Source organism: Dermacentor albipictus, chromosome 1, assembly GCF_038994185.2.
Source record: "Dermacentor albipictus isolate Rhodes 1998 colony chromosome 1, USDA_Dalb.pri_finalv2, whole genome shotgun sequence".
In the NCBI taxonomy this organism is placed as follows: domain Eukaryota; kingdom Metazoa; phylum Arthropoda; class Arachnida; order Ixodida; family Ixodidae; genus Dermacentor; species Dermacentor albipictus.
In genome coordinates this window covers 520,703,850-520,724,983 of record NC_091821.1, presented here as the reverse complement: position 1 = coordinate 520,724,983, position 21,134 = coordinate 520,703,850, and the positions used below count along the sequence as shown (strand labels likewise).

At 50.0% G+C, this 21,134-nt stretch overlaps 2 protein-coding genes across 7 annotated transcripts in view; one reads left to right on the top strand and one right to left on the bottom strand.

The window, feature by feature from the left end:
- The window catches only part of LOC139054902 (FUN14 domain-containing protein 1-like), a 218,208-nt gene that overhangs the window by 59,838 nt on the left and 137,236 nt on the right, over window positions 1-21,134 (top strand). The gene's annotated exons all lie outside the window — the stretch shown is intronic.
- LOC139059981 (uncharacterized) lies at window positions 9,608-10,300 on the bottom strand. Its single transcript, XM_070538644.1, has one exon. The coding sequence runs from the start codon at window positions 10,298-10,300 to the stop codon at window positions 9,608-9,610; it is 693 nt and encodes a 230-aa protein (XP_070394745.1).

The window sequence follows — 21,134 nt, the reverse complement described above, 5'->3', positions numbered from 1 at the left end:
TTATTGCGTCACTCCTTTACAGAGAGCAGAATCTAGAACAACATGTGCTTTGAGCACCATGTGCAGGAACCACCAACATCTGATCACCGGAGCGCGCTCACGCGACAGAATCCAAAGAACCATGTTTAGCACTGTACAAGGTTACAGAAGGCAAACTAATGCACTGTGTCCCCAATGACTGTATGAAGAAAGCTTCCGATAACTCTCGGGCGGTGGTATCACGGCTCTTTTTCAAAATCGTAGTATCACGAAACATAGCTTTCCACTTGCATATTTTACTATGTTGAGCCAAATGGGAACCTGTGCCTGTCGGTATGGATCGCTCATGTTCTCTAAGGCGTTCATTAACACAGCGGCCTGAGTGCCCTACATACACTTTGCCACATGACAACGGAATCTTATATACAACACTGTCAGTTGAGATGATGTCAGTTGAGAGTAGCGCCTTGTCCTGTCGTCTTTCTTGTCTCCGTTGTTTTGCGCTAAACAAAGTAATTATGGATTTGCACCAAGTAGCCTGCGAACGGATTGTGCTGAAATATCTTCTTTCTTTTACTCTCCTATCGTCTCCTCTCTTCCATCACTTCCTATTTTTCCTAGGCGGCTCGGGTTAACCTTGTGTATGTGCCCTCCATTGGGTATAATATATTAGGTTATAGTGACAATGTATGGTTGGCACCTGCAGCCTTAAGCGTCCCCTAGTTGGGCTCCATGACGTGGCCGCCATTCCTGCCGAAAAAGAAACGAACTACTTTGGGAACACCAACATTTCCCTGCATACTTGATCGTTGCCCTCAAAAGAGGGGTGATGAGCTAAACACATGTTTCAACTGACCAAAAAATACCTATCCGAAATTCCATGTTGTACACGGTGAGAACTCTGAAAAACAAGCCAGATTCATTTCTCCATTCACAGTTGCAAAATCTTTGACTGAAGCCTTAGGGTCAGGTTATAAAGTGATGAAAATGGCTAGCGGAGACCTTCTTTTTGAGATCCCTGAGAAATATCAGTACGAGAAGCTCGGTAGTCTTGTGACGTTCGGCAACATGCCAATTTCTGTCACACCACACTGATCAATGAATAGCCCATGCGGAGTGGTATCAGAAGCAGGCCTCCTAGAATTGCCAGGAGAACTCCTGGAAGGGTGGAAAGATCAAAATGTTACCAATGTAAAACATATCATCATTAGGTGGGACAACAAAGAAATCCGCACTGAACATCTTATCCTAACATTTGCATCTAGCATTCTGCCGAAAACCATGGAAACAGGATACCTTAGGTTTGTAGTGAACACAAAAATGGCGCGAATAAGCCGCGGTGTTGCCAGCGCGGAACAGAGCCGACCGCAGTCGACCGTAGCCAGCCGGCCGCCGAAAGAGGGCCAGCGCACAAAGAATAAAGATCAGTTGGCACCGAGACTCCAAGCCCCACGCCTCGTCTCTGCTTTCCTCGCGCGTGCCAATAATTGGTGACCCGGACATGATCGCCATGAACCAGCCAAGCGACGCTGACAGCCCCACGGTAGCCATACTTGATGTCAAGCTACCCCGTTTTGGACTGGCGACCCGGAACTTTGGTACGTGCAAGTTGAGTCGCAGTCCGCTGCACGCCACATCACTGCTGACCACACCAAATACCACCACGTGGTGGGCAACCTCCCGCCTGCGACGGCCAGCGAGGTGTGGGACCTACTGCTAACACCACCCGCAGAGAACGCCTACCAGACGCTAAAAGAGACATTGATTCGCCGTGTCACACCGACAGAGTCCAAGCGTCTCCAACAGCTACTGCGGGAGGTCGAACTTGGCAACTGCCGACCCAGCCAGTTGCTACGCCACTTGCAAAAACTGGCCGCGACGTGACAGCAAGCGACGGTCGTTTAGTGCGGGAACTGTTCCTGCAAAGGCTTCCCACAAGTGTTCAGATAGGCCTCACGGCGTCGGGCGAGACAGACCTTGCCAAGATGGCCGAGCTCGCCGACAAACTCATGGCTGTCGCCGTGCCCACAGTTGCGTCGGTGCACGCTGACGCACCATCCGCCAATTCCTTGCAAGAGATGCGAGAGGAAATTTCTCGCTTCGCAGATACCGTCGCAGTGCTGCACTCAAGCGGAAACCAGCGACCACGACAGCGTACCGCATCACAACCACAACAACTTAGGGTGTGTTGGTACCACCGCAAGTTCGGCAATGCTGCACGGAACTGTGTGTCGCCCTGTGAAAATTCGGGAAACGCCCCGGGCCAGCACTAAGGGTGACCAGTGCCCCCGCCCCGCTGGACAGTCGCCCATCGGTTTTCTTCCTGACAGATCGGGAAAGAGGTGCTCATTTCCTAGTCGACGCAGGGACGGAAGTTAGTGTCGTGCCAGTGTCGCCAGCCGACTGCAAACGACCGTGCGCAGCACCGTTGCAAGCTGTCAACAATGCGACGATACCGACGTACGGGCAACGCTCCCTCTCGCTGGACCTGGGCCTCAAGAGGACGTTTCGGTGGATTTTCGTCGTGGCTGACGTAAAATTTGCCATCCTGGGGGCGGACTTTTTGCGCAACTTCGGACTGCTTGTCGATGTCTGCAACCGGCGTTTACAGGACCCCATGTCACAAGCAGAAGTGCACAGGAAGCTGTCCAGGCATCCACCACAGGCTAGTGCGGCCGTCAAACACAATGTATGCCACCACATTGTCACCACAGGCCCACCAGTTTACGCACGCCCACTAGTTTACGCACGCCCACGTCACCTGTCCCCGCAAAAGCTGCAAGCAGCTCGACAGGAATTCGACCACATGCTCGAGCTCGGCATTATCCGCCCGTCCGCTAGTCCGTGGGCGTCTCCACTGCACATGGTGCCTAAGTCTGCACCAGGAGACTGGCGACCCTGCGGCGACTATCGAGTCCTCAATCAAGCAACCGTGCCCGACCGCTCTCCGGTACCTCACATTCATGATGTCACGTCCAGCCTACGTAGTGCGGCGATTTTCTCCAAGGTCGACCTCGTGCGGGCGTACCATCAGATCCCCGTGGCTCCAGAGGATGTATCGAAGACGGCGATAACCACGCCCTTCGGCCTGTTCGAGTTCCTTTGCATGCCGTTTGGCCTGCGAAACTCCGGACAGACATTCCAGTGTTTTATCAACGGCGTTTTGCATGGCCTCGACTTCTGCCATGCATACCTCGACGACCTACTCATTGCAAGCACTTCACCGGACGAGCATGAGGCGCATCTGCGATCCGTGTTTCAGCGCCTGGCAGAGCATGGCATCCTGGTGAACACGGACAAGTGCGAGCTGGGTGCCGAGAAGCTGACTTTTCTTGGCCATGTTGTTTCAAGCTCTGGCATTCAACCTCATCCAGACAAGGTTAAAGCTGTCGAGAAGTTTACACGACCCACCACTAAGCGCCAGCTCCGCGAGTTCCTTGGCCTTGTAAACTACTACCGACGTTTCGTACCTCGGTGCGCGGCCATTCTACACCCTCTCCACCTCCTGCTATCGACACATGAAGGTGCTGCTAGGGAGCTGCTCTGGACGGACGACGCCGAAGCGGCTTTTCAAGAGATCAAGAGACACCTCGTCGACGCCACACTTCTCCCCTACCCGCAACCGGGAGTCCCACAGTGCGTCATGGTCGACGCCTCGGACGCAGCTGTGGGTGCTGTCCTTCAACAACTCAACAAAGGAGTATGGCAACCGATCGCTTTCTTTTCTCGGAAATTGACACCCACCGAGCAGCGTTACAGCACTTTTGGACGCGAGTTGTTGGCCATCTACGTAGCAATCCGGCACTTTCGTCATTACTTAGAAAGGGCGGAATTCTTTGTAATGACTGATCACAAGCCTCTCACCTATGCCTTACGCTCCCTCAAATCTGAGGGCGGCACGCACACAGCCCGCAAGCTGCAGCAGATGTCCTACATATCGGAATTCACCACGGACATTCGCCACATAAAAGGAGTAGACAATGCTGTCGCCGATGCTCTGTCGCGCAGCCCAGTAAATGCCATCACTCACACGGGAATAGACCTCGCAAATGTGGCGGCCGCTCAACGCGACGATGACGAACTGCGCCGTTTGCTGAAAACATCGACTTCACTCATCCTGCAGTGGTTTCCTTTGCCTGGAGCAGGAGACATTTGTTGCGATACATCTACAAGTAGCCCTCGACCATTCGTGCCTGCTTGCCTCCGTCGGGAGGTATACGCTTCGTTACACGAGCTTTCACACCCAGGAATCCGGGCGACCCAGAAGCTGCTCACGGCACGTTTCGTATGGCCTGGCATCAACCGCGATTCCCGACAGTGGACTCGCGAGTGTCTTAGGTGTCAACGGTCCAAGGTTCAGCGTCATACGGTGACACCGTTGGACACTTTTCCAGGGCCAGATGCTCGATTCAACCACATCCATATGGACATAGTCGGACCATTGACACCTTGCCAGGGCCAAACGTACTTGCTCACTTTGGTCGACCGTTTCGGACGGTGGGCAGAAGCTATCCCGATTCCCGACATGACAGCCGAAACTGTTGCTCGCACTTTTGTCAACCACTGGCTATGTCGTTTTGGTGCACCTTCCTCCATTACAACGGACAGAGGAAGCCAATTTGAGTCTGCGTTGTTCGTCAGTCTGATGAAACTTATCGGCGCCTCCCTCATCAGGACTACGGCCTACCACCCGATGAGCAATGGAATGGTCGAGGTTTCACCGGCAGCTGAAAGCAGCACTTATGGCAAGTGAACATGACTCTTGGGTGGAAGCATTTCCTATCGTGCTCTTGAGCATACGCACAGCGTGCAAGGCAGATATCGGCTGCAGCGCTGCTGAACTTGTCTACGGCACGACGCTACGTCTGCCCGGTGGTTTCTTCGCATCTGGCCAACAGCAAGCCCGCATTTCCGCCAGCGACTATGCATCTCGCCTCCGTGACATCATGAACAAGCTCCGAGCTACACCTCCGCGACAGCCCACAGAGAGGAGGACACACGTGAGCAACGAGCTTGAGTCATGTAGTCACGTCTTTCTGCGGAACGACGCTGTACGACGACCACTACAAGCACCGTACGATGGGCCATTCAAGGTTCTCCATCGTGGGCGGAAGACGTTCACTATCGAAATGCGGGGGCGGCGGGAAGTTGTCTCATTGGACAGACTTAAACCTGCGTACATGGAAACGCAGTCCATGACACCCACCTCCACCCCATCGCCTGGAACCCATACAAAAGTGCCTCGTCCCAGGGCAGCGCTTTCCACCAGGGCGGAAAATGCAGCCAGGCCTGATACTCGCATCTACCACACGCGCAGTGGCAGACGTCTAAATGCGCCAAATCGCCTCAACCTCTAATCACACGAGTGTTTTGTCGTGTTGGTTCCATTCGTGTTCTCACTAGGGGGGGAGCGCTGTAGTGAACACAAAAATGCCGCGGATAAGCCGCGGTGCTGCCAGCACGGAACAGAGCTGACCGCAGTTGACCGTAGCCAGCCGGCCGCCGAGAGAGGGCCGGCGCACAAAGAATAAAGATCAATTGGCACCGAGACTCCAAGCCCCACACCTCGTCTCTGCTTTCCTCGCGCATGCCAATAGGTTAACTGTCTGAGCATATATCCCAAAGCCTAGATGGTGCTTCCGATGACAAAGATTCAGCCATGGCTTGCAGAGCTGCCTGTGGTGTTGAGCGAAGGTGGAAGCTAGACTCCAGCCGTCCCGAAGTAAAAAGCCGTTTATTCAGCATATACAACCAATATATATAATGAAGAACAGAAGCGCCCCCTGGGGAATAAAGAACTGAAATGAATAACGAAACTGAATATAACATACTCCCTCCCTTATTTTTAGTGGTTAGTTGTTAGTAAGTATTAGTAACGAAAAACCCCAAAGCATGCACACTGTACTTATTTACACATATTTACAACTTATGTACACAATGACAGAACACATATTTACAACACAATGTCAGACCACGAACTAATTGGTCTGATAGTCTTGGAGCCAGGCCGGTGGCCGGCGCTCTCGGGTCGGCCGCGTTGGACGTCGCACTGGTGACGGGCTCGTTGACTGCTGCTGTGGTATGCCAGGAGACAGCGCCTGCGTACTAGGAGAAGGAGGCTGTAGTACGGCAGGCTGCAGCACATCGGGAGACAGCGGCTGCGGCGTGGCAGGCTGTAGCACCTCAGGAGACCGCGGCTGCAGTGCATCAGGAAGCTGCGACGTGGTGGGCTACAGCGCATCGGGAGACTGCGGCTGCGGCGTGACAGGTGGGCCTGGTCCCCAGGTGCCCCTCTCTGGAACCCTAGAAAGCTTGGAGGCATTCCATGTATGGCCGTCTCCAAGTCGGAAAGAGGCTGGTCCCCTCCTCTTGATCACCTCAGTTGGTGAAGAAAAGGCGCAGTCTTCCTTGAACCGAACGGACGGTTTTCTGACGCGGACAAAATCGCCTACGGCTATCTTCAGCTTTTTGGCGGCTCTCCTTTTGTCCGTGTAGTGCTTGCTGCCTTGCTGCTGACGCTGAACCCTTTGACGAAGTCGCGCCAACTCCTTGGCTGGATCTTCCGCAAATGCTGGTGCCAAGAAACCCACGATATCCAGCCTGGTTCGGGGCATTCTACCATGCAGCATAACTGCTGGGGCGACCCCGGTGGTGGCGTGCGGAGTACAGCGGTAAATGGCAAGGTATTCAGTGACAGCTTGCCGGAGTGGTCGTCTTTCGAGAAGCGAGACTTGAATGAAGTTTTTCAATGTGCGATTGAAACGTTCTATTTGCCCATTGGCTTGGGGATAGTATACTGAAGAATGTGAAAGACTGATGCCTCTGTGTTGCAGGAAAGTTATGAACTCACGCGAAGTGAACTGAGGTCCATTGTCACAAACGATCTCTTCCGGGTAGCCTTCACGGGCAAAAACACTTCTTAAAAAGTCTTTCACGGTGCTCGAGGACACTTCGCTCCAAAAATACACCTCTGGCCATTTAGAATGGTAGTCAACAAGCGTTACAGCAAATCTGCTGTTGTAAGCTGCATGCTCCAAAGGACCAACAATGTCTAGGCCAAGCTTTTGCCATGGTCGCTCAGGCCATTCAACAGGTTGCAACGGTGCTGGTGATGTTTTGGCACACTTATCTGCCTCCAGACAGATATGGCAGTTTTTTACTGCCGTTTCCACTTGCTGATCCATTCGTGGCCACCAGAACCGCTCACGCAGTCGCGCCTTCGTGCGCATGATACCCGGATGTGTCTCGTGCGCGGTGCCGATGATCTGAGCCGTGAGGGAGGACGGAACAACGAGGCGCTCTCCACGCAGAAGCAGGTCATCGACAACAGAAAGTTCTTCCCGAATGGCGTAGAATGGTTTCGCCTGTTCTGGTATGGACTTCTTTGGCGGCCAGGACTTCAGCACGAATGACTTATGGTTTCCAAGCAACTGTCGTCGAAGGCGGCCTGCCTGAACTCCTCTTTTGTCATGCAGGCTGGCTCAATGAACGAGACAATTTCTTCCTCCTTAGCAATCTCTGCCTCCGAGGTAGGTGCTGGTAGCCGAGAAAGTGCATCTGCTACAGTGTTTGTGGACCCCTTGCGGTATTCAACAGTGAAATTGTAGCAAAGCAGTCGTGCATTCCATCGTGCTATTCGGAGTGGGCGTCTTCCATGTCCTTGTGACGACAGCAAGGACACCAGTGCCTGGTGGTCTGTTCGAATTGTGAAATGGCAACCCCACAGGTACGTGTGCCATCGCTCACACGCCCAAATGCACGCAAGAGCTTCTTGTTCACTGACTGAATATTTTCTCTCTGCAGGCGAGAGTGTACGAGATGCGAAAGCGACTGTGCGGAGCTCGTGGCCACTTTGTTGCTGTAGGACTGCTCCCAGGCCACAGTCGGACGCGTCGGTCGTCACGATTACTGGCAATGACGGATCGAACATCTGGAGGACTGTACTTGACGAAAGCATTTCCTTGACCCTCCAGAAACTGCTGTCTGCTTCGGCAGACCAGATGAAGGGCTCATTTTTGCGAAGTAAGACTCTCATAGGCTCAACCACCTGTGCCAAGTGTGGAACAAACTTGGAGTAGTATTCTACGAGACCAAGGAACGAACGAAGAGTGGCCACATCAGTTGGCACTGGTGTGTTGACTATGGAGTCTACATTCTCTGGAAGTGGCGAGATACCACGTGCAGTGACCTTGTGCCCTAGAAAGGCAAGTTCTGGAACGTCGAAAAGGCATTTTTTGTTCAGTTTCAGACCTGCGTTCTTGATCTTTTGCAGCACGGTCTTCAAGTTTGAAAGGTGTTCTTCTGCGGTCTTGCCAAAAATGATTACATCATCAATGTAGAACAACACGCCAGGGCAGCGGTCAAGGATTTTCGCCATCATCTTCTGAAATGCCGCTGGGGCAGAAACCAACCCAAAGCAAACTCTTTTAAAACGGAAAAGGCCATCATGGGTGATGAAAGCTGTCAGATCCCTGCTGTCAGGGTGCAAGAAAACCTGGTGGTAAGCAGAAGCCAAGTCAAGTTTGGAGAAGTGTGTAGCGCCTACCAAAGCGTGAAGCAGCTCCTCTGTATGGGGCAATGGGAAACTGTCTGGAACAATAGCTTTGTTCGGCTCTCGAAGGTCTACACAGATCCTGATGCTACCATCTTTCTTGTTAACAACAACAATGGGGGACACCCATTCAGAAGCATTGATCTGCTCAATGATATCAAGGCTCAGCAACCTCTGAAGCTCATTTGATACTGGTGAACGGAGAGAATACGGCAGACGGCGAAGCTTCGAAGTTACAGGCTGCACGCCTTGCCGTGTCTTGATGCGATGCGTGAACCCCTTAGCAAGACCCAACTCTGGACTGAAAAGTGAGCTGAACTCATGTGCTAAGGCTGGTGGAAGACCTTTGTTACGGGGCTGCGTGCCTGACGGTGTGGAAGTAGAACAGGATAGCGGGTCAACAACAGTCAGCTTCGGAGCAATGGACTTGTATAAGCACTTGAGAGCAGAACCCTCAATGCGAAGATCCAAGGCTTTAATGCCATCACGACCGATCAGGCAAGTTCCTCGGTGAACAACATAAAAACGTAGCGACGCTGTGTGGCCTTTAAATCGAACGTCTGCTTGGAAACAACCTAGCACTGGAATAGGCCGCTGAGAGTAGTCAAACAAACTAACATGTGGAGCAGGCAGAAGCGGAACACTCTGAAAATATTGACGGAATTCTTGCTCCGACAGGATTGAAACAGACGACCCTGAATCAACAAGGAATGTCAAAGTGACATTCGCGACTTGCACTGGAATATGAATACCACTACGCGCGGAACGTTGCACAGTCAAAACTTCCTCAGCACTGCTGGAGGACGAAATATCTTCATGAAATTAAACTTCACGGACTCGGCCTTGCATTTCGGTTAGCTTGCGGTTGCATACCCTTTGAAAGTGGCCCTTGCGACCGCAAAACGAACAAGTCTTGCCTTGCGCTGGGCACTGCGGCGCTGACGCGATGTGGTCCCGCGAGCCGCATCGGAAACAAAGTGGCGAGCCGGAGCGGCTACTCTGTTCTCGGTTCCGCTGAGGGGGGCGGTTCCGCTGCGGCGCACGTGAGCCGCCCGCGCTCCTCGTTAAATTCTTCTCTTAGGTGGCTGCTGGTTGTGAATTCCTTTGTTTCGAAGAATGCGACGATGGTTTTCGACGTTGCCGCAGTGAAATTGCTTCGACCGAAGTAGAGAGCTCCTTTAGCTCTTCAGCTGCCTGCTCAAACTGAAGTGCAATTCGAACAGAATTCTCGAACGAAAGTGTGGAACCCTCAAGCAGTAACTGCTCACGTACGCGAGTGGAAGCTACGCCGGCAACGAATTGGTCTCGCCGAGCATCATTTTGCGAGGCAAACGAACAATGTGACGCTAGCTCCCGTAGAGCGGCAACAAAGTCATGAACGGACTCGCCTGTGTGTTGGCTGCGACGGTGAAAGCGATGACGCTCGATGATAACGTTGCGCGACCTCGAAAACTGGTGCCGTAATGCGGCGAGTGCAGAGTTGTATTCGTCAGGAGGGGCCACGACAGACTTGTCATCGGCGAGTGCTGCGGCACTTGGCGCGGCCGATGCTGCGGCTCTAGTCCCTGCATGTAGCGTCTGATAAATACGCTGGCCTTCCGCCCCCAAACAATGCAAAAGAATAGCCTTGCGTTGCTCCGGCTTGAATGCGGCGGCTCCGGATGCCAGCAAGTACACGTTGAACATCTGCTCCCACTGCTCCCATGGCAATGAGGGACGGCCGGGCGTCGGAAGGAAATACGGTGGCAGAGCAAGCCCGGTGAAGCTCATGGCGGGCGGATACGGACGGCGCAGCGGGGCTGGAGGTACGTTCACGAAATCCTTGTCGCCAATGTGGTGTTGAGCGAAGGTGGAAGCTAGACTCCAGCCGTCCCGAAGTAAAAAGCCGTTTATTCAGCATATACAACCAATATATATAATGAAGAACAGAAGCGCCCCCTGGGGAATAAAGAACTGAAATGAATAACGAAACTGAATATAACACTGTCGTGGTGAAATAACCTGTGCAAAGTGTAGAGTCGAAGGCCACCCCTCCGACAACGGGACAACTGTTGTTGGCAACTGCAGTGGCACACCGCACTGTGTGAACTGCAGTGGTGACCACCCAGCCTACTCATGTTGCTGTCCGAACTGGAAGAAAGAAAAAGACACAATCACCCTAAAAGTAAAAGAAAATATTTCTTTTAAGGAAGCCCGTAAGAGGTACTCACCTTTCCACAGCACACTTTGTGCTGATGCGGTGCGTTGGGGGGCAGCGTCGCAGCGGCCACTGACGAGTGCCCAGCACACGTGCGGCGAGCTGTCACTTGTGGCTCCTGCCTTTGGGGTGGAAGTAGTTGAGCCTACTCCACCGAACCGGCAAACAGGCCAGGCTAGGGTTGCCAGCACCACAAAAGTTCTCGGCATCAACCTGCGCTATGCATAGCGATCCCACAGGACCGGCAACAGCCCCCCAAGGTGAGTGCAGTCAAGGCCGCCTCACCCTCCCTGGCTCCTGCTGGCTCTGGCAACAGCCGGCGCAGCTCAGACTCAAAGGCAGCCCCATAGACCTTTGGGCCGGTGGGCTCGGGGATCTCGTCCTCTGAGGCGAGACTCTCTCGCGGAACTTTTCGCTCGCAGCACGTATCCAGCGCTTCACAAGAGGCAATGGGCTCTACACCTATCCTGACGGTGCACCAAGCACCTAAGGAACGGCAAGGCTCTTTTGACCGCTCCAGAAAGGACAAACCCCACGTTGTGGGGCCTCGAAAGAGCTCTGTAATCTAAGGCAACACTTCCGTTTTTGTACACACAGCAGTGATTTACTCTCAGTATAATGGAACATCAGAGGTTTTCTTAGAATTCTTTCAAAAAAGGAAACGCCAACGGTAACGGCACCCAAAGAAGAAACAAAAGACAGGACAAGGTGCTTAATTTTTTGAAAGCTATGCACCAACTAGCCCCACAACCTGTTTTACTGCAATACTTTTCTTAGATACCTCGACGATGTGCAAGAAGTTATCCATGAACACAACCCAAAAGTGCTGTATGTACAGGAACTGCACTTAGAATTGAAACATACAAACTTTCTCCGACAGTATGTTACATTTCGTAAAGATTGCGATGATGCTCTCTCCTCATCAGGTGGTGTTGCCATTGTAATTCATAAAATCAGAGTGTGTCAACATTCACAGCTATAACACCCCTTGAAGTAGTGGCAGTTCGAGTTCTCTTAAACCAGTTCATCACCATTTGCTCGCTTTACGTATTCCACATTACCAATTAAACAAACATGCATTTCAGTCCTTTATAGATGAATTGTAGGGTGACTCTCGTATAGATGCACGAGGTCGTTTTGTTGAACAGTTTCTCTTCTCCTCTGGTGTGTCTGCTGAATAATAAGTAACCTACATATTACCGCCTTTCAAACAGAACCTTTTCTTCAATTGATCTTAGCATAGTTTCCCTGTCTATATAGCCTGAACTCTCTTTTGATAGTGCTATCAACTATCTTGCAACTAGTATATTGTAACTAGCAGCTATCATTGATAGTAATGGGAAGTTACCAAAAATTCTTTCAGGAGTGATCACTTCCCCATACTGCTGAGAACATCCAAAGAAAACGAATCTCCACCACAGGCTCCACGGTGGAAGCCGATTGGGAGAAATTCTGAACTCTTAATAGTATATCATGGGCTGACATGTCTCCGTTAGGAATTGATGCTGCTGTGGAGTATTTTACAACCTTCATAGTAAATTCTGCTTTCAAATGCATATCTGAAGTAAGTGGTGTGGCATGCAAATGGCGTGTCCCGTGGTGGAACGATGAATGTGGGAACACTTGTAGGAAATAGAACAAAGCGTGGAGGTTGCTATGTGCTTCTCCCACTGCGGCGAATCTTATTAATTTTTAGAAGGTAAAGTCGTGAGGCAGGAGAACACACTGACAAGCCAGAAGAGAGAGTTGGCAGAAGTTTTTATCAGGTATGAACTTGCATACAGATGAGGCCAAAGTCTGGAACAGGGTAATAAGGTAAGAGGGCAACAAACATATTGACTCCCTTTGGTAAACACACAGAGCAATAGCTTGAAAGACCAAGTGAACTGCCTGGGCGCACATTTTGAACATGTGTCCAGCTCATCGCACTATCCTGAAACATCTAAACGATACAACACTATAATAGAAGGAGAGAAGCTAGAAAGAAAATGCAAAAAATATAAGGCATATAATGAGCCATTCTGTTTAACTGAGTTACAGGCATCACTAAACAGCTGCAATAGATCTGCCCCAGGAGCTGACCATGTAATATAAGAAATGTTGAAACACCTACCCTCTGAAACACAAAAAACCTTCCTTTCCCTCTAGAATGCTGTATAATATTCCAGAGAGATCCCTTCTGCCTGGAAAGAGGCCATCATAATTCCTATTCTGAAAGAGGGCAAAGATCTGTCATCTACTTCTAGTTACCAGCCTACAGCGCTAACAAGCTGCCTCTGCAAAGTCTTGGAAAAAATGATAAACCACCGCCTACTGCATTTCCTAAAATCGAGCAAACTGCTTGACCCATACCAGTGCGGATTTCACAAAGGTCGATCTACCACTGACCATTTGATACGTATTGAGACAGAAATTCGTGAAGGTTTTGTCCACAAACATGTTTTTTTGTCTGTATATTTAGATATGGAAAAGGCATATGACACAACTTGGTGCTTTGGAATCCTCCGTGATCTGTTTGGAATGGGAGTCTGAGGCAACTTACTTACCTAATTAATTCAGAATGTGATTTATTCCACACCTAATGTATCTTAAAGCATAATGCTTTAAGATAATGCTATGAACATACTGAAGCTCTTGTCACGCACTGCCTGGGGAAGCGACAGGAAGTGCCTTATAACTTGCACAAAATTCTTGTGCTTATAACTTGCCCAAAATTCTCAGTCTGCTGCCTTTTGGACCTTCTGGTTATTAGGACTAGTCAAGTTGTTTTTTTAGCAACTTTTTTCCTGCCTTGGCACTTCGTAACACTTGTTTTCATGAATAAAGGTATATTATTATTATTATTATTATTATTATTATTATTATTATTATTATTATTATTATTATTATCATCACACTTCACATCATCACATTTTGACTGCGGAGCAATAGTCTATACCTCTGCTAGGCCTAGTGCTCTTAAAATGCTAAATCCTATCCACCACTTAGGCATCCACATTGCTGCAGGCACCTGCAGGACTAGTCCTGTGCAAAGCCCGTGCATGGAATCTAATAAGTGGTCTCTATACTTACAAAGGACATAATGTCATGCAGTAGTGATGGTAAAGAACACAGTAGCAATACTGTGAATGATTAAACTAACTTTTATTGGGCGAACCTGTGCCCACAAAAATAGGCTGCACTTAAAGTATGATAGCAGCGAACACAGTCGGCGATCATCGAAATCTGATCTGCCAGTCAAGCGCATAGGCTTTTATACCCAAGCCATCGAAAGTTCCAGAGTAATCGCTGGTGCCCGCGTGTCTTCTAGAAAGTTATACACCATTCGCATTGCGCATACATGCAATCAGAGAATACAATGTTCGGTGACAACAGACAGCGGATAGATCCATTGATAACATTGCAGAAACTTCTGACACATGCAGGCGCATCCCGTGCTGAGCGATGACATTTGATAGACAGTGAAAAGCGCTCACCCGAAAAAAGATAAACAAGTCCACGTGTCAATGCCCCCCTTTCAGAAAGCATCATCCCAGTGCTACAAGTATAACAGGAGAGTGAAACACAAAAGGACACTTTTCAAAGAAACAGAGTCCAAAGTAAGAGTCCAAAAAAATAAAGTCCCGAGGTCAGCTACGCAACGTCCCAAAGTTCATTAGTGCTGGTAGAACAACTTAAGTCGCACGACGTGGACTATTTCAGGTCCTGAGTGGTGCCGCTGTGATATTAAAATGCCATCTGGTACGACCTCATAGTTGAGTATGCCAGTGCGTCAGATGATTTTGTAGGGTCCGAAATAGCGGTGTAAAAGCTTCTTGCTAAGTCCTTGTCAGCTTATTGGCAAATCCCAAACACGGTCGCCGGGCTGGTGCTCGACATAGCGTCGTCGAAGGTTGTAGTGTCTGCTGTTGGTCCTCTGCTGGATCTTGATCCGCAGGTGGGCGGGCTGTCGGGCTTCTTTGGCACACTGGAGATAGGTGGCGACATCAAAATTTTCTACGTCGGAGACATGCGGCAGCATAGCGTTGAGAGTCGTTCTTGGGTTCCTGTTGTAGACCAGCTTTAACGGCGTGATCTGCAATGTTTCTTGCATCGCTGTGGCGTAAGGGAACATTACGTACGGCAGAATGGCATCCCAGGTCTTGTGTTCGATATCGACATACATTGCTAACATATCGGCGAGGGTCTTATTCAGGCGCTCTGTAAGACCATTCGTCTGCAGGTGGTAGGCAGTTGTGCTCCTGTGGCTTGTCTGACTGTATTGCAGAATGGCTTGGGTGAGTTCCACTGTAAAGGCCGTTCCTCTGTCGGTGATGAGGACTTCTGGGGCGCCATGTCACAGCAGGATGTTCATGACAAAGAATTTCTCCACTTCGACTGCACTAGCTTTCGGCAGAGCTTTCGTTGCAGCGAAGCGGGTGAGGTAGTTCATCGCCACGACGATCCACTTATTTCTGGATGTTGATGTCGTAAAGGGTCCCAACAAATCCATCCCGACCTGCTGAAATAGTCAGCAAAGAGGCTCGACCGGCTTTAGTATTCCCACTGGTCTTGTCGGTGGTGTGTTGCGTTGCTGACAGTCTCAGCATGTCTTGACGTAACGGGCAACGTTGGCGGTCAGGCATGGCCAATAATACCTTTCCTGTATCTTCAATAGCGTCCGGAAGTATCTCAGGTGCCCAGCGGTTGTCAAAGTGTCATGTAGGACGTGCAGCACTTTTAGACACAGCCGTGAGGGAACAAGGTAGTTGGCACGGACTGGTGAGAAGTTTCGTGATACCACAATTTTGAAGAAGAGCCGTGACACCACTGCCCGAGAGTTATCGGAAGCATTTTTCATTCAGTCATTGGGGTCACAGTGCATTAGTGTGCCTTCCTTAACCTTGTACAGCGCTGAATTTGGTTTTTTGGATTCTGTCGCATGAGTGCGCTCTTGGGATCGGATGTTGGTGGCTCCACCGCATGGTGTTCACTGCGCATTTTCCTCTGGTTTGAGCGGTCTATAAAGGAGTGACGCAATAAAATGATGTCAATTGAGAGTAGCGCCTTGCCCTGTCGTCTTTCTTGTGTCTGTCTTTTTGCGCTAAACAAAGTATTCATGGATTCGCACCAACTAGCCCGCCAACGCATTGTGGTGAGAAGTTCTTTACGAGTAGTTTATTTTGAAGCGAGAATGAAGGCAATCCTTGCCTAAATGCCCTAGTGACAATGTCGGTATGCCCTTCCAAATACTCGACGAGGCTTTTCAGCTCTGGGTCTGCTCGTTGCTGTTCACAGAACTCTTCCGCACTTAATATTCAAAGGAAGGCGTCGTCATCCTCGTCATCTTGCGGCGGAGAGTCAATTGGAGCGCACGATAGGCAGTCGGCATCAGTGTGTTTTCGTCCGGACTTGTAGGTTACAGTGATGCATATTCTTGCACTCTGAGGTTCCACCACGCCACGTGTCCTGAAGGGTCCTTTAAATTCGCTAGCCAACACAATGCGTGATGGTCACAGATGACTTTGAATAGCCTGTCATATAGGTAAGGGCCGAATTTCTCTGTAGCCCAAATGATGGTGAGGCATTCCTTTTCGGTCATACAATGATTGCCTTCCGCTTTTGACAGCAACCGGCTAGCATAAGCTATCAGCCATTCAAGTCTGTCTTTCCGCTGGACTACATCGACACCGATGTCTAGGCTACTGGCGTCAGTGTGGATTTTTGTATCGGCGTCCTCGTTGAAGTCCGCAAGTATTGGTGGCGACTGCATGTGTATTTGAGTTCTTGAAATGCGTTGGCCTGCAGCGTTTCCCACTTGAACTCGACATCGGATTTTGTTAGATGTGTCAATGACTCAGCGATGTGTGAAATATCCTTGACAAAGCACCTCTAGTTGGCACACATGCCAAGGAATCCACGCACTACCTTCTTATCGATGGGCTGTGGGACCTTTGTGATGGCAGCTGTCTTCTGCAAGTCAGACTGGACCTTAGACTTGCTGATGACGTGGCCTAGGAAGAGAAGCTCATCATAAGCAAAGCGGAAGGTGTCTGGCTTCAGAGTGAGCCATGAGGACTTGATGAACTCTAGTACTGTCGCAAGCCGGCTAAGGTGATCGTTGAAATTTTTGGCAATGACGACGATGTCATCCAAGTAAACAGGCCAAGTCTGCCACTTCAATTCTGCTAACACCATGTCCATGATGCACTGGAATGTTGCAGGCGCCGAGCACAGTCTGAATGGCATGATCTTGAACTCTAGAGGCCATCTGCCGTGATGAAGGCGGCCCTTTCGCGATCTCTCTCGTCAACTTCTATTTTCCAGTAGCCAGACTTGAGATCCATCGACGAGAAATATTTACCGTTGCAGAGCTGATCCAATGCGTCGTCTATCCATGGGAGGGGGGTATACGTCCTTCTTTGTGATCATGTTAACTTGACGATAATCGACACAGAAATGTAGGGTTCTGTCCTTTTTCTTCATCAAGACCACAGGAGATGCCCAAGTGCTTTTCAATGGCTGGATGATGTTGTCGCACAGTATTTCGTCCACTTATTGCCTAATAGCTTCATGTTCTTGCATCGAAACTCGGTAAAGGCTCTGACGGAGTGGTCGAGCGCATTCTTCAGTTATTATGCGATGCTTTGTGACTGCTATTTTTTTAATCCTCGATGACGTCGAAAAATAGTTTTTGTATCGTCAAAACAGACTTCTGAGCTGTTGCTGCTTAATAATGGGGAGACTTGAATTTATGTGGAAGTCTGGTTCGGGAACTACGGTCATCGGGGTAGATGCGGCAGAATCGAGAGGACAAAAGCATCGCTGGTTTCCAGAATTTCCTCGATGTAGGAAATCTTCGTGGCCTTGTTGATGTGCTTCAACTCCTGGCTCAAGTTTGTCAGAAACACTTTCGTTTTTCCTCCGTGCAGTCGAGCAATCCCTCTTGCGACACAAATTTCACGGTCAAGTATTGATGTTAGTCACCCTCGATGATGCCTTCTACGTCAGCGGGTGTTTTGGTGGTGACGGAAATAATAATGCTGGAGCGTGGTGGGATGCTCACTTTATCTTCGAGCACACTCAAAGCATGGTCACGACTACGAGAGCTCTCCGGCGTTATCGTTTGATCTTGCGACAGCACTATTGATTTCGACACTTCAGGTCGATGATTGCACCGTGTTGGTTCAGGAAGTCCATGCCGAGAATGACATCTTGTGAACATTGTTAGAGGCTAACGAAGGTGGCAGGTGAAGTCAGGTCATGAATGGTAATTATTGCGGTGCAGTTTCCAGTTGGCATCCAGCTGTCCAGGATTCCAGCTGTCTGAATTTGAGGGCCTTTCCATGCAGTCCTAACTTTCTTCAACTGGGCAGCGATGAGTCCACTCATGACGAAGTAGTCGGCTCCTGTGTCCACTAAAGTGGTGACTGCTTGGCCGTCAAGAAGCACGTTGAGGTCAGCGGTTCTTACTCGTGCATTCCAGTTTGGTCATGGTGTCAGATTACGGCTGCATCGTGTTGACCTGTGGCTGCAATGTCATGTCATGTCATTGCGTCTTCTTTGTTGGCGTATTCTTTGCTTCTAGGCTTCGTCGGGATAGCGGCGTCTTGTTGATATGCCATTGAGATAGTCTTTTCGGTGTCTTCGGTGACGGCGGAGGATCTTCGTCAGTTCGACGAACAGCAACCCCACCTCTATCGGTTGCTGCTTTTAGTTTTCTGAATATGGGCTGACGGATCGGCTCCAGGCTGGGCCAGTGTGTGGTCGGCACTGGGGCGACAGGTGATGGTTTGCCTGGTGATGGCGAACGGGACGGTTGTCAAGGGCTCCACTGAGTGGCGGCGATGTAGTAGGCAATGTCACATGGCCACTCACAAAGTTGTGGGTGCGGCATGTTGACGGCGAATCCTCATAGTCCTATTTCATGGTATGGGCACTGGAAGTAGACTGGCCCGCTTCTCCACAGTGATACCAGAGCGGGCGATGGCCAGGAGCGTGGCAGACGTCTGTCTTCTTTGGGTAGTTGCGCTGTACGATGGGTGGGCGAGCTGCAGGTGGCGGCAGTGGCTAATGACGGAACTGCGTCACGGCGCCATGGCGCGGGCATGGAGGGTTACCTTGATAGTGGGGGATGATGGCATAGGTCATCACTTCAGGCTGGGCTTTTGGTGATTCCTGCTGCCCTTCGAGAAGTCCCAATGAGTACTGGATTTCTTCTCGCACGACATCAGCGATCGAGGCATAGAAGCTGCGATCTTGCGAACATCCTGTGAAGCTCCTCTCGCACGACTGCTCTGATGGTCTCGTATAGGTCGTCGGTGCCCAGTGGTTGAACTTGGCGTAGTTCGTTGGGAGCATGTGTTGGTTTAACTGCCTATTCCTAATTTCAAGTCTTTTCTTGATGGTTGTGGCCTCGGAAGCAAATTCTGAAACGGTTTTAGGCGGGTTGTGTATCAATACTGCGAAGAGCTCTTGCTTGACACCCCTCAATAAGAAGCGAACTTTTTTATCTTCTGGCATGATGGGGTTGGCATGTCTGAACAGGCGAGTCATCTCCTCCTTGAAAATCCCGATGCCCTCATTAGGAAGTTGTGCGTTGGCTTCTATTAGAGCTTTTGCCTTTTTCTTGCACACGACACTCGTAATGGTCTGCAAGAAGCCATTGCGGGACAGGTCCCAGGTTGTGATGGTCAACTCTCGGTTCTCAAACCATGTTTTCGTGGCACCTTTTAAGGCGAAGTATATATGCTGGAGCTTGTCGTCGCAGTTCCAGGTGTTGAACGTCGCAATTTTTTTGTAAGTCTAGCCAAGATTCTGTGTCTTCAGTCGATAATCCATGGGAGATTGGGGGGTCCCGAGGTTGTTGTAGTAGAATGGGGGATGCTGGAGCAGCCATTGGGGTTGTCTTGGCCACGATCTTCTTGGTTGTCTCAGGCAAAAGTCCGTGCTCTGGGGCAGCTGTTGCAGTCGGTGGCTTGCTCTATGATCAGAAACTACGTTGGTGTTGTCTTTGCTGTTGGGCTTGGATCATAGCTATGTCGGGGGCGTCCGGTGCGTGAACAAAATGACACCTCCACCAGATGTCATGTGGTAGTGGAGGTGAAGAAAGCAGCAAAACTGTGAATGCCGAAACTAGCGTTTTATTGGGCGAACCTGTGCCCTCAAAAGCACGTTGCACTCAAAGCACAATGATAGTGGCCAACACAGTCGGCGATCATCAAAAATCTGATCTGCCGATCAAGCTTGTCGGCTTTTATACACGAGCCATTGAACATTCCAGAGTAATCGCAGGTGCCTGTGTGTCTTCCAGAAAGTTCAACACCATTTGCATCGCGCACATGCAGTCAGATTACACAAGGTTCGGTGACAACAGACAGCGGATAGAACCATTGATAACATTCCAGAAACTTCCAATACATGCAGGCGCATCCCGCACTGAGCGATAACATTTGCTAGATGGTCAAAAGCGCTCACCCGAAAAAAATTAAGAAATCTATGTGTCAGTATTTTGCACCATGGGCTGCAACTCAACTTATCGAAAAGTTGTTTCGGCCACTGCCAAATTACTGTTTTGGGCCCATCTTGTGAACACTTTTTTAGTACAACCTGACCCATAAAAAAATTTGTGCTGCCCGAGACTTTCCAGTTCTGAAGTCAACCACAGACATTCACAGTTTTGTTGATACGTGTTCTTACTTCAGCCACTTTGTCCAAGATCTTGCCGCTATTGATCGTCTTCTCGCTGACCTTTTGAAGAAAAGTGTACCCTTCTCCTGGGGTCCTCCACATCTGCGGCATTCTCTCGTCTCATCACGCATTTGATCTCAACACCGATCCTCGCCCACTTTGACCTTAATGCCCCAACAGAATTGCATATGAATGAAAGAGGTCATGGTGTAGGCACTGCACTAGCCCAGTGTCTGCGTGGCAACGATCACGTTATCATTTATACCAGCCACATCCTCTTGCCATTGGAGCGCAAATATTCTATTACAGAATGGAAAGGCCTTGCTGTTGTATAGGCGGTTGGCAAGTTCTGTCATTACTTTTACTGCCACCCCTTTTCTGTAGTAACTGACCATCATGCTCCCTGCTGGCTTTCTTCTCTACAGGATCCCACAGGCCAGCTTGGTCGTTGGGCTTTGAGGCTCCAAGAGTTTTCATACTCTGTGATTCACAACTCCGGATGCCTGCACCATGACACAGATAGTTCATCATGTTGCCCCGTCAACAGCCCTGATACCCCTGACATCGAGAATGCTCCTTCTGTTTTCTGCATGTCACAGCTCCTCCGTATTAACGACGAGCAACATTGTAATGCCTCTCAAAGTGCTCATCTATATTATGTTGCAGCTTTTGAGCCATGTCAAGGTCACAAGAAGCGATCCCTGCTCCGCACTGGTTACCTGGGCACGATCAGAGGTC